The sequence below is a fragment of the Gekko japonicus genome, unplaced genomic scaffold (assembly GCF_001447785.1).
Source record: "Gekko japonicus isolate JY-2015 unplaced genomic scaffold, Gekko_japonicus_V1.1 scaffold6, whole genome shotgun sequence".
In the NCBI taxonomy this organism is placed as follows: domain Eukaryota; kingdom Metazoa; phylum Chordata; class Lepidosauria; order Squamata; family Gekkonidae; genus Gekko; species Gekko japonicus.
In genome coordinates, this window is record NW_015166417.1 from 2,834,957 (window position 1) to 2,848,756 (window position 13,800).

General features: G+C 41.7%; 1 protein-coding gene across 1 annotated transcript in view; it reads right to left on the reverse strand.

The window, feature by feature from the left end:
• Nucleotides 1–13,800, reverse strand: part of TRPM6 (transient receptor potential cation channel, subfamily M, member 6) — a 112,536-nt gene that overhangs the window by 67,579 nt on the left and 31,157 nt on the right. Inside the window, exons 9-17 of the mRNA XM_015411534.1 lie at nucleotides 12,129–12,252; nucleotides 10,410–10,482; nucleotides 10,197–10,297; nucleotides 9,862–9,996; nucleotides 7,454–7,507; nucleotides 5,969–6,109; nucleotides 4,887–4,899; nucleotides 2,934–3,054; nucleotides 1,234–1,410 (exon numbers count right to left, since the gene is read on the reverse strand). Of these exons, the coding sequence (XP_015267020.1) occupies nucleotides 1,234–1,410; nucleotides 2,934–3,054; nucleotides 4,887–4,899; nucleotides 5,969–6,109; nucleotides 7,454–7,507; nucleotides 9,862–9,996; nucleotides 10,197–10,297; nucleotides 10,410–10,482; nucleotides 12,129–12,252 (939 nt within the window). The remainder of the gene's footprint in view (nucleotides 1–1,233; nucleotides 1,411–2,933; nucleotides 3,055–4,886; nucleotides 4,900–5,968; nucleotides 6,110–7,453; nucleotides 7,508–9,861; nucleotides 9,997–10,196; nucleotides 10,298–10,409; nucleotides 10,483–12,128; nucleotides 12,253–13,800) is intronic.

Genomic DNA, 13,800 nt, shown 5'->3' on the forward strand with positions numbered 1-13,800 from the left:
TTATTATTATTATTATTATTATTATTATTATTATTATTATTATTAACAACAACAACAACAACAACAACAACAACAACAACAACAACAATGAATAACCTTCTTTAAGAGCCTTTGATAATGCTAAGAAAAGACTCCTTGAGATATCCTGTGCCTCAGAGTCCTCTCCTCATTACTCTCCTTCCTCCTTTTCAGAGGTTGCCACCATAGTGGATTTGATTAATGTCACTAAGAGATTTGGTCATATTGTTCACTAAATAAATTAACTATATGTAAATTTCAATGCTACACACTCTGACAAAGTTAGTGAACGAAACGAGACTTGATATGCATACTCTGTTGTGTTGATGGTGTCACTATGAATGATTCTTGAGGAATTGAATTGCTCCAAGTCAACTGGATTTTGGATAAGATTTTATAAGTTTGTGGATATTTTTGGCATAATACATCACGGTTGTTCTGCTTGCTCCCACCATGGCTGAATGGCATTCCTCCACCTTAGACTCTGAGCCTGCTGCGCTTAAGGTTTGGTGCCACCGTTTGCAAGGAGAACACACAACCCACCTCACAGATCCCATGGTGCTACATGAGGACCTTTATTCACAGCCTCCTTGTTCCAGTTACTTAAATGCTTTTTGCTTAATCTAAGCCACTTGGGTCTGTGGGGGGGGGTAGCATCTTCTGAAGAAGAAGATTGGGGGGGGGGAAGCTCTGTCTGTGCTCCCTTTGCCACCTGAGTCTCTGGTCTCCTGGCTCCTCTTGTCTGTCTCCTGTCCCCATGTGACCCACTGCCCCTGTTAGCAGGGTTCCATGGGGGGCTCTCAGTGGTAATACAAGCTGGCATGGGGGCATCCAAACCAATCTCCATGCCTGCATAAGTCAGTCTGCTGCAGCTGGGTTAAAAAAGGTGGGCAAAAAAGTTGTGGCTGCCATTGGATCCCCCCATGCTTGTCAGAGAGCTTGGGAAGGCATGAGGAAAAGGAGCCTGTTCCACTACTCTGGTCCCTGTTCTAGCATCAGCCCCGCCAAGGTCCTGTCCCCGGCACTGTTGGGGGGGAAGGTTCTCCTCTGACTCCATCATGCTCACTACCTGTTGACCCAGAAACTTCTAAGTCTTGTCAGGCACTTTCTGCTGTGATCCGATCCACATGGCTCATTGGAGGCTGTAAAGGCCTCTGCGTGGCTTCTTACAATGGTGGCATCGAGGTTAGGGAGAGATCCAAAGCTTCTGATTACCCTGCCTTGCCCATAGCAGCAGCTAAGGACACTGGTTCCTTTCCCAGCCCATCTCCAGTGCCCAAAGCTTCAGGCAGGAGAGGCTTGTCTTTAACTGGGTCCTTCTTTTTCAGCCCCATCTTCGTGATCCTGTCCTCCTCCATTTGAGAACGATCCAGAACAGTATGATCTCTTATTCTAAGAAATATTTTTTAATGCATGGAGTCTGGGTGAGAGCAATCTGCTGGAGTTGCAGGGCTATTGAAACTGGAAGAACAGCCTCGCTCTGACCCAGGATAATCACACAAAAATTTGCATAGCCCTGTCTGAAGTGAGAGGAGGCATGACCTAACCAGCTTTGGATGGCTTCCCCCACTGAAGTAGAATGGCTTGGCCTGCACTTAATGCTTTCACATGTAAATGGGTCAGTCAAACTGGTAGCCAAAAGCATCGTCTGAACCATCTTCAGTGCAGGCAGGAACCATGTCACTTGCCATTGGGGGAAAAGGTTAATGAGACATTTATCTCCATAAGACAGGAATACCTTAGTGAAATAACCCTGAGGAAGAATAGGTGGGATCAGAAGAGTAAACAAGTGTCTGGTCTGAGCTACAGTTCCAGAGGACCTCTCTCCAGTCACCCTTGCTGCCTACTCACAGTCAGACCCTGAAGGAATAAATGAATTCACCAGTCTGCCCTTTTTGGTCTTCAAAGGGATTTACTCTTCTTTCCTACTTGTTTTATTTATTTTGCTTCTACTCTGCTTCTTCTTTTTGTTTGCCATTGCTTTAAAATATTTTTTTTAAGCTGGTGGACTTCAGAGAATCCTCAAGAGCCTGGTCCTTCTTCAGAAGCTGTGACAAGTCTAAGGGATGAGGGATGGTCTCATTCTCTGGAACTTATGATCAGAAAGATTGTCTACTTGGAAAGGATATTATCCAAGCAGGTACTGTCCCGCAGACTGTGACAGCAGCCATGAAATTAAAAGACACCTGCTCCTTGGGAGGAAAGCGATGGCAAACCTAAACAGCATGATAAAAAGTAGTGACATCACCCTGCCAACAAAAGTCCACATGGTCAAAACAATGGTATTCCCAGTAGTCATGTATGGCTGTGAGAGTTGGACTATAAGGAAGGCCGAGCGCCGAAGAATAGATTCTTTTGAACTATGGTGCTGGAGAAGACTCTTGAGAGTCCCTTGGACTGCAAGAAGATCAAATCAGTCAATCCTAAAAGTAATCAATCCTGACTGTTCCCTGGAAGGCCAGATAATGAAACTGAAGCTCAAATACTTTGGCCACCAAATGAGAAGGGAGCACTCACTGGAGAAGACCCTGATGCTGGGAAAGATTGAAGGTCAAAGAAGACGTGGATGGCAAAGGATGAGATGGTTAGACAGTGTCATAGATGCAATGAACATGAAATTGAGCAAACTTCAGAGGACGGCGGAAGACTGGAAGACCTGGCGTGATCTGGTCCATGGGGTCCCAAAGAGTCAGACTCGACTGTGCGACTGAACAACAACAACTGAACCACACTGCCTGCCAGTGACATAGAGGGAGCCAACTATACTTCTCAAGCTTTCTCTGATTCAATCTCAACTCAAGCTTGAAGAAGTAATCAGGTCTGCTTCTCACACAGGCACAAACTCTCTGAGTGAACAAAAAGAATTTTTCAGTCTACTGCTTTTCTAAGAAATTCATGCATAAGCAAAGAATCACAATACTTTGTATTTGTAAGGCTGTGCTGTTCTGATAAACTGGGAATGCAACGTATTTTCAGCAGATCCACTTCTGCTTCCCATACGATGAAGGGAGAGGTTCGGAGGCAAGCTTGAGACAACTCTCTGGTTCCAAAAATGCACCATGAAACAAAAAGAAAAAGACAAATCAAAGGGCTGAATTACACCTTTATGGTTATGATAATACTCACCAAAAAAAAATCACATTCAGATAATAATTTGTCATTGTTACATGAAAAGAAATAACATTTCCGTAACAGAATATTCATCTTTATTCTCCTCTTTGTTATTCCTTAAGCCACAGTATATTCACACCTACTTAGATGGTGGTATTTTTAACAGCTACAGTCTACACCAATATTAAGTTCAGCCAGGGGTCATTTCCTGCCAGAACAGTGCTCCAGCAGTAAGGAGCCCAGGGGCAGCCCCTCCCTGGCTGCCTTTCCTGGCCCACCTGCCTAGGCAGATGGGCCAGAGAAGGCCTGCAGAGCCCCCCCCCCGCCACCTGGGGGGGAGATTTAAATGTCTTTCTTTCCCTTCTCCATCTGGGGAAGGGAAAGAAAGGCATTCTAAACATGCCTGGGTTCCCTGCCTGATCTTCTTTAGGTGCCCCACAGCGACAGGGCACCTGGACAAGATCGAGCAGGGAACCCAGGCATGTCTGCCAGCCTGTCCTTCCCTTCCCCAGCCAGCCCGCCATGGAGAAACTCAGGGAAGGGGGTATTTAAATGCCTTTCCGTGGGGCACTTGGAGAAGATCGGGCAGGGAATGCAGGCATGTCTGCCTGCCTGCCCTTCCCTTCTCCAGCCTGCCCGCCACGGTGGGTTGGCTGGGAAGGGAAAGGGGATGCGGGCAGACACGCCCCTCTTTTTCCCCTGAGCCTCTGCTTTTGCGGAGAAACTCAGGGAAGGGGGGGATTTAAATGCCTTTTTTTCCCTTCCCCGAATAGGGAAGAGATAGAAAGGCATTTTAAACATGCCTGGGTTCCCTGCCTGATCTTCTCCAGGTGCCCATGCATGCCTGCCCTTTGTCAGGGGGTATGGCATATGCAAATGAGTTATGCAAATGAGCTCCTGCACCTCTTTTTCTACAAAATGACCCCTGGTCAGCAACCAAGTACATTAGTTCCATTCTCGTTTTCACAGCTTCTCTTTGCTTTCTCCCATGCTGTAAAGAAAGTAGTAGTGGTTCTGTATTTGCTTTTTTAGTAATGGAGTATGGAGTAATGAAAGGGACAATTACCCAACTATTTTTCTCCAAGATAAAATAATCTGTTTGGGACTTCAGAACCACCAACATTGTTTATCATTAGTCATAAGGATCTTCTAGCAGAACTGTGCATTCATTTCAAAATGAATGAAAAACTGAACTGGAAATGCCCCATTTGTTTTCATTCATTTTGAAGCAAAAGGAATAAAAATAAATGAACGAATTTCACATGTTTTCATTTCCATTGGTTTTAAAAGGAAACGTTTCCGGCTGGAACTTCTTTGTCATTCATCTAGTTTGGATGAAATTCTCAGAGATTGTACACCATTTCAAAATTTCAAAGGAATTGTAGAAGGGATCCCAGTTTTATAGGCAATTAAAATAAAGTGTAGTGTTTTTTAATTGCAACTTTAGCATAAAGAAAGCTATATATGCCACTATCAGGAAATTTAGGAAAATGTAAACAGGAAACATTTAGTCAGTATACAGTGGGTAACCAATGAAATATCAAAGTAAGCAGGAAATATTTGGTTATTAAAACAAATATTTTTGGAATACCTGCTCCAAGCAAACAGAGAGAGCCAGGAGACATCAAAATATATGTAACTGATATATAAAAAATATTTGCCTGGGACCTTCTTCATATTTGTTTGAAACTGGTGGACAGGAAGAAAACTGCAATAGTTAAAAATTATCCAAATCGGATGGAAAATAAAAGATGCACAGCTAGAAATGTGCTTCCCATTGAAACCAATGGAAAATTGACAAAAATAGAAATGAATACAAACACAGGTGGAATAAAAAAAGTTTTAGAAACAAAACCAGATAAAAATGTGCATCCTATCCTCCAGCACTAATTTAACACACTATTGCTGGTCAGCCACAAACTGACAGTGGTAGGGGCACATTGAACAATAAGGTAGAGGAAAACTGCACTGCTAGCATTGGGTGAGAAATGACACCTGGATAAATGGGCTCCTGTTTAACACTGAAGGGTGTGTACACAAACTCCCTTTGTAGTCACAAGGGAAATGCTGTGGCCATGCATAGCAAGACTGCAAGTCTCACAGTACACATGTATATCAGAGCACATAAAAACAATATTAAGTGGCAGAAAAGCAGTACAGACAGTCCATTATTTTATGAATTATGTAATTGTAAAATGGAAATATAATATTGATCCTCATAATCCTATTTAAATATCTCTCCTTGAAAACCAGCATTGTTAAATTTGCAAGTAATTTCTTATTCCAATGTATTTTAATCTACCACTATTAAATGGTGTTACATGCGGAGTTAATCCTGACCTAGATGGCCTATGCTAGCCTGATATCAGATCTCAGAAGCTCAAAAGGGTCGGCCCTGGTCAGTATTTGGATGAGAGACCACCAAGTAATACCAGGGTTGTGATGCAGAGGCAGGCAATGGGAAACCACCTCTGAATGTCTCTTGCCTTGAAAACTCTACGGGGTCCCCATAAGTCAGCTGTGACTTGACAGCATTTTTCACCACCACATGAGAAATTACAAAAAAAGGACCTTGTGATATTAAAATACTATTAAATTTATTTGTGGACTAGAGCCCACTTTATCAGTTGTAGCTTGCATTGCATTAGAATGAAATGGCCTCTGGCTTGTAAAAGCTTTCTTTAATATCCCTGTTAGCCTTTAAGGCACAATACAACTTTTTTTTCAGTTTTGGTCAAACAGAACAATAGTCTACAAACAGCAATAATCTATTGATGCTAGGACATAGTACTTAAACAACTTTCTGTGTGGTATCACTGGCAGAAATGACTGAGTTTACCTTATGTTTCTGGTAAAGGCTATTGTACAGAACTCTGAAATGTTTTTTTGTGTAGCTGCTTTGATAAGCTCCCGCAATCAAATATTCTATTACCAGACCAATATCTATCAGTGATATTTTATAGTCTGCGGGAAGAGTACTCTGTAACAAAAAATATTTCAAATGTTACATAGCATGTTTATAGTAAACATTTCATGTTCATTATTTCAGTAATCCTTATAATAATCCTATAAGGTAGCCCAATATTATTTATCCTCCCTATTGCAGATGAGGATTTGAGGAAAGGAGCAGTGACGTTCTAACCATACATTGCAGAAATTATCCTAATTAGCATGTTATATTGTCAAACTAGCCACCATCATATTTCCCAGCCCACATTGCTTTTACAGGCGTAGTGATAAAGACAGATTCCATACTGGACCCTAATGATAGTATTATCAGAATTAAATGTCCCTGACTCCCCACTCCAACTGCTTCCCAATGATCTCTCCCTGAAAAGCTAATCCTGGTAGGGGACCCCAAGGAACAGCATGATGGAGCTGCTGACTAGCTAATATTACGGGGGGGGGAACGCCTTCTCAAAATTGTCACACAGCATTTTTCCTCAAACATCATTATTATCCTAACTGATTGTGCTTGATTGCAACTTCCTCAGTGATGGTAGTTCTAACCAGGGCATGGGAGGGAGACCTCTCAGAAGAGACACCACCTAATGTTCATGTTCAGTGTTGTAGTTGCTGTCAGGGCTGACTTATCCATTAGGCACAGTGCCTAGGGCCTAGGGTTGCCAAGTCCTTACCTGTCCCGGTGCAGGGGAGTCCAGGCTCGCTCCGGGAGGCTTCGCGCGCGCCGCAGGCACATCACAGGGAAGTGACGTAAGCACGTTGGGGATGTTGAGGGTGGGGCCACAATCATCCGAGGGAAAACCATCGAGTTTTCCCTCAGATGATTGTGGCCCCGCCCCCAACGTCCCCGACATACTTACGTCACTTCCCTGTGATGTGCTTTGGGGGTGGGGTTCCCCCCGGGGCCCGATCTGGCGGCGCCGGGGAACGGGCCTAGTAGGGCCCATGATACTTTTCGGAGCCCAAGAAAATGTTTTAGTTTCTTTTGAAATCAGAAGAAAAAAATGAACTTTTAGGGTTGAAGAAAATGTTTTAATTTTTTTCTCACATAGAAATTACTAATTTTTGCCTAAAACAGAAAAAATTAAATGTTGAAGTATTTAAAGTTGTATCAAAAATAATTTTGAAAATTGCTATTATGGTGGGAGGGGCTCACAAAGGCAAAAGTGCCTGGGGCCCACGAAAGTCATAATGTGGCCCTGGCTACTGTACACGCTATACTAATCTTCTTAGTCTGTTTGAGATAGCAAGACTGACACAGTCCTGATGTGGACTATATAGCTATCAATAAACTGTGACATGGTCTAAAAGAGCCCTTAATGTACACGCCTTGCTCCACATTCTTCGAGATTCAGGTTACCTGTTTCACATCACAGACAAGATGATGCAGAAGTTGATTGGTTGGACCTTGTTTCTGAAATGTTAACAGAAAAGAAGACAGAGAATTAAATCAATATGTGCATAAATGAAAGAAGAAATTATTTGCTCACTCATCCACTTTATCTAAACCATCCACAATTGGGGGGGTATGTGGGAGAATCCTTGTATAATCTAGGGGTGCAACAGGCATTCACCAAAATTTATGTTCAGATTCCAACTAGTTTTGTATGCCCAAAAAGGCTCTAGCTTTGTGTGTCTTGCACAGCCACTCAAACACACAGGTATATAGAAAGAGATTTTGATATCAGAAGATCCTTTTAGACCAGGCACTGCATTTGTACAGTTCAAGTAACCAAAAAGAACTGCTATTATATGCTCAAATTCAATAAATTTTCCCCCAAGCCAATGATAACTGATGTTCTCAATAATCTGAACTCTACAAATGCAGAGCCATTGATTTAGTCCCTGTTAGTTGGTCTGGTCAATTCCAATAAAAGCATATTAAGTTATCTCCTATGTAATAATAAGAAATATGTTACATTCAAGGATGCAAGATTTTGCCTTAGTTGCACAGTATCAATCAATCAATTTATTGTATTTAGTCATAGGCCATTACAAAGTTACAGGAACCACAACTGGATAAAATACAGATTATATATACAGTACAAATTTACAGATACACAAAGAGAATTCCACCAAAACAAAAGATAGTTAGTACCAAAATTCAGTATATTGACAACCGATTCAAGTAGCATCCTCTTTCTTTGCAGCATTAGACCTTAATTCATAGCATCAATGGCAAAAAGTGAAACTCTATATGTAAGATTTGCATCAGTATCAAAAAGAAAAAATATGATTTTCTCAGCATCTGTACACAAGGTTGAATCGGATAAAATTCCTGCCAAAAACTTAGACCTAGGGTCAGAATATAATGACGTAAATCCTGTAATGTGTGAGATCCACAAATACAGACTCTTTTGGCCATTGGAGTATGAGAACAGCAGCCAGACAGCAATGCTGAGGGCATAGATTGAAATCGCAATAAAGTAAAGGACGCTCTAAGATTATGGTCAACAAGCGAGGAAGTTCAAAAGTGGACAAGTTTAATAAATTTGAACCATTAGAGATTGATCAAACAATGCATCAGAGTTAAAAATCCCTAAACTGGGGGTATACAGCAGGAGACCCTATGAGATTGCCAGGGATAGAATACCGTAAGAGAATATCATTAAGGAAAGCAGAGCACTGTAATAATTGGCCAGCAAAATATTAAAGGATTGTTGACTAAGTCATTTATGTCTGACGTTTTTATTCCTTAACCAATATTTTATAATGGCCAAATGTGCCCAAGCTCTAAGGGAGGGAATGCCAGATTCAGCTCTCATCAAGGCAGCTGGAGACCCCCTGGGGAGAGCTAGAATATGTCTTAAGAATTGGTTCTGGATTCCTTCAATACTAGATAGATTTTCCTCTTTCCATCCCCAAACTTTGACTCCATAAGGGAGATGAGGAATGACTTTGCTCTGAAATAATTTCAAAACTGGGTCAGTAAGATGTCTGCCCTTTTCCTAAAAACCATTCCTTTTGTCTTCTTCTTTGCAATAAAGCCCTAATTGGTGTAACAATCTTCATAGACCAATTTTGGTCTGGGAGATTAAAACCTTGTTACCTGCAAGGAGCAAAACAGAGATTTTTTGTTGGCCCAAAGAAGGGGGAACAAAACAAGGACCAAATAGATTCTCAACTATATTATAAAAATACAGATTGAATAGTAAAGGGGCCAGCATACATCCCGGCTTCACTCCCTTACCAATAACAATTCTGTCTATTAATGAGCCTGAAGTTCCCACTCTAATTTGAGCAGAAGTGTCACTGTACAGCTCCTGTAAGAAAAGTAACCACTTGTCTATATTCAAGTCCGCCAACTTTGCTCACAGGCGAGACCTATCGACAGAATCAAATGCTGCGGCCAGATCGACAAACGCTACATATAAAGCCTGAATATGCCAATTGATAGAGTGTTTAGCAATGCTTGGTAGTCACTAGGCCCTAGTTGCACAGTAACTGAAAATAAGATGTAGACCAATAAATGTTGTTAATGGTAAAACATGCATATATATAAAGGTTTGTTTCAAATTGTGTAGAGGGCCTATACACAGTTTCTCCAGCTTTTTTTGTCTGAACCATAAACTAACAGTGCAATCCTGAAATAGGACTACTCAGAAGTCCATTGAACTCTACTGAATGGGGCTTATTCCCAGGAAAGTATTCTTAGGACTGCACTGTTAAAAAATGGATATAGTCCTACTTCTCCACTGGAACTATTACAGAACTTGGACAGAGTAAGTGTATATATAGTTAAAAGGGCTGGGAATTCTAGGCACTCACAGTATTGTACAGTTCTTCCAATCGGGATATTGTAAGAAAACGGTGAAGATTCACTCCGTGTTCTATTAACAACTTCACAAATTCCACACGGTCCATTACCAAAGCATCCAACATTGCCTGCTCAAGAGAGCCAACCTTCAAAGGATGGTGTTGGGATCAAAATGCAGTAAAAGAAAAAAATATGTTACTTACTATTTTTGCATTTACTGGAAGATATTATTTGCATCTCAAGACTGGTAGCTAACCACCAAGATGCTCCTTATACAACAAGAAATAAAGAAAGCAGAACTGTAAACACTGATGCACAAAGAATAGCAAATACATGTTACAATCACCTTCCAGTGCTGGCCATAGACCAATATATGCTTCTTTGCAATGTCCAGTCTGTTCCAAGCCAGTGCCAGATTGAGCTGATCTGGAGCAGACATTTCGGTCCCTTTAAACAAGAAAATCTTCTGTAAGATTTTTATGCACATTCTTTCACACCTACTTCATAAGAAACACAATATAACTTTGGCAAAAAGACAGAAGGGATCGTACGCAAGTACCTTTTAAAAGTGCAGTTAGAATTGCCAAATCAGTGTCCTGATGCTCTTCTGATTCTGCATCAAATACAGTTATCTGTCAGAACAGTAAATTTAGTTACTGACGGAAAAGGAAACCCCTTTTCAAGAATGCTATGGACTCATTCAGGACTTCTGTGGAAAAAGCCTGGCCAAAATTACTGTAGAAGTTAAACGGATGATACACCCAGGAAAATGCAAGCTCTTCTACATTTCCCACTTCCTTCTGGCAGTTTTTTTGAAGCATAAGCAATGAATGTTGGTTTAATCCTTAAAAGGCTTCGATTCCCCTCCTATGGCTTCCTCCCTATTAATTTTAAATATTTATATCCTGCTCTCTCAATAAAAATATTTCTGAGATGACGAACAACCCTTAACTATTTTGGTGATCCCTAAATTAACATTGAACTTCTTTCCTATATCTACCAGTCCAATCACGAGCACTAGCAGTACACCAGCATTGCACATCCTGCTGTCCCAACACTGTGTACCATAAAAATGCCACACTGGAGAATAAAGCTCAGACATCTCTCTCTGTACACAGGAAAAGTGTCTTCTACAGCAATTATGAGCAGCCAAATCCATGTCATGTTTTATTACAGTTCCATAGTACAGAATCTGGAGGAGCTCCAGACCATAGTTACCTCCAGGCAAGCTTGCTATGTAGGCTCTTTTAGGCCTTTGTGTTCCTTTCTTGTTGATTGTAATTAAAGGCATATTCTGTTAATGTAAAACCACCTTCAACCACCTGAGTGACTGCAGCATCTTAGAGTAATCATATTTTTTAACCAGTCCTTAAATAAATTTGGTTAAATCTGAGGAGCCAGAGAAGTGCCAAGGAGCTGCTGTACTTGAAAGGGGTTTTCAACTTCTACGCTGAGGATGAGGTGCTCTCAAAACAAATCCTCAAGGTTCCCTGGACGGCCCCAGAAGCAAGCTGAGATGTGCGTAAGAGGTAAGGAGCCTAGCCTGTGCACAGTGGCAGAAAAATAATTTCCCTGGTACAGGAATGAAACTAAACATAAGAACATAAGAGAAGCCAATGTTGGATCACACAGTGGCCAAAAATACCAGGTGCCATCAGAAGGTCCAGCAGTGGGGCCATGACACTAGAAGCCTTCCCACTGTTGGCCCCCACAAGCACCAACAATACAGAGCATCACTTGCCCCAGCCCGAGAGTTCCTATCTATACCTTGTGGCTAATAGTCACTGATGGACTTCTGCTAAAGAGTGGCATGTACCCTGGGGGAGTTGGCAGCAAGCTCCAGAACCATCCCCATCCTAAATATAAAGGTCCTCTCGCCTGCCTTTTGGACCCTTCCTCTATAGACTGTATCAACATTTTCTTAAATAATCTATAAACAATCAATGTACACTTTGTATGTCTAGAGAGTTTTATCATCCATTTCCAGAAAAGAGAAATCAGTGTGAAAGCCTGTTGTACATTAAGTGGTGCAGGAAACAGTGGGTACATGAGTGCATTTGCACTCCCACTTTCTCCCATCCATTTCCATACAAAATGTCCTAAGTGATCTTTGAACATGCAGTCGTCACACTGCTATCAGAAGGGCTAGGCTGGATAATCATTATACTAAAGACAACTGCAGTGCAACAACATCAGTACCTACGTAAATATATGCAATAGGAAAAAATCAGTAGCCCAACAGGAACGAATTTAATTAAAAGAGGCCCATCATACTTACAGAATCCCTGTGTTCCATACACTCCATTAAAATTTTAAATAGGTGATGGGTCTGCTTTTGGCCAAAACTGAAGGTGTTCTGAATCATTAGTAATATTTCTGCCTTGAACTGAGAGGTCAGATCCCTGAGAGAGAAACATGAGTACAAAAATCAACATGGGATCCTCTAATAGTTAAACTAAATATTTTTAAACAAAGTAACAGCAAACAGTGCACTGTCAGTTTCCCCACCCTGCTTGTCCCACTGAAATAAGCAATGTCAAATCTAGTCCACAAAGGAATAAAGCATATTGTCTTGTGACCAGTGTTCCCTTCTAAGCTGAGTTAGTGTGAGCTAGCTCACAGATTTTTAGCCTCCGGCTCACACATTTTTGTCTTCGCTCAGGAAGGATGTCTCCAGAGCAAACTAATTTATGCAGCAGCCAAATTGCTCGCTCACAACTTTAATGCCAGTAGCTCACAAAGTAGAATTTTTGCTCACACAACTCCACAGCTTAGGGGGAGCATTGCTTGTGACTATTAAATATGTTTAGATGTCATTTAAATTGTGGAGTCTATATGTACAGGTTGTAGAAATACAGTCTGAGTATTTAATTGACACTCAACAACAAACTGGTTACCAGACTAATATAAGGCAGAGCCCAGAGAAACAAGACCAAAAATTATTCCTCCTTTCCCTGACTAACTTGCTACTGTTGACATATGCAACATGAGTGGAAGTGCAGAATAAGAGATCAACATGCTTCCTTTCCTGGCGAGGTGGGGAGGATTATATGTACAGGGAAATTGTGTGCAGGGCAGCCTGTGTCTGTCACTGGCAGTTTCCCGTCCCTTCTGAACTCATCTGTGAAGGAGTTTTGCTAAGATTAAAGGGATCTCTTTAGACACAAAATGTGCACAGCGGAATGATCATTCATACTGTTTTTGGCCAAAGGCTAAACCCCATTACACAAGGAATTATAATGGGCTTTACTGAGATAACAATTCTAAATAATCAGTAATACTTAAACTATTAACATTTCACAACAGGATTCAGGAAGGGTTACTAGAGATGGTAACAATGACATGGTGAATCCATGGAGTGGAAGGTGGAAGATGGCATGGGATTCCTGAGATTAAGCATCCTACAAAACATTAATATTGTATCATCCAGTTCTCAATCTGAACACAGGCCTTATTTCACCATTTCAGTTGCTTCATCTAGGGATAGGGTTGCCAGGTCTAGGTGGGAAATACCTGGAGATTTGGGGGGGTAGAGCCTGAGGAGGGGGGGTTGGGGAGGGGAGGGACTTCAGTGGGGTATAGAGCCATAGAGTCCACCTTCCAAAGCCGCCATTTTCTCCAGGTGTAATGTATTCAGCCTGACATGCCCGGACTTGCCCGGGCTGGCCAGGCACAAACCATCTGTAGCTTGAGTCGAAAGACAAAGGATCCGAAGGATCCTAGCTGGCCCAATCAAAGGGCTAGTTTTCCAGCCGGGAGACCAATGGTCACCCGGTTACTGTAAATAGCCTATTAGGAGTAGGGGGTGTGGTTATGGGTACTTGGTGGCGGGTTTTCTGAACGCATATAAACCGGCCTGCGAGCTGGTCAGTTGTCTTTGTCCTGAACCTAATAAAGGTATGCTTAGCTGAAATCACTCTCCGTCTGCATACTTTTCACCAGGTGATCTG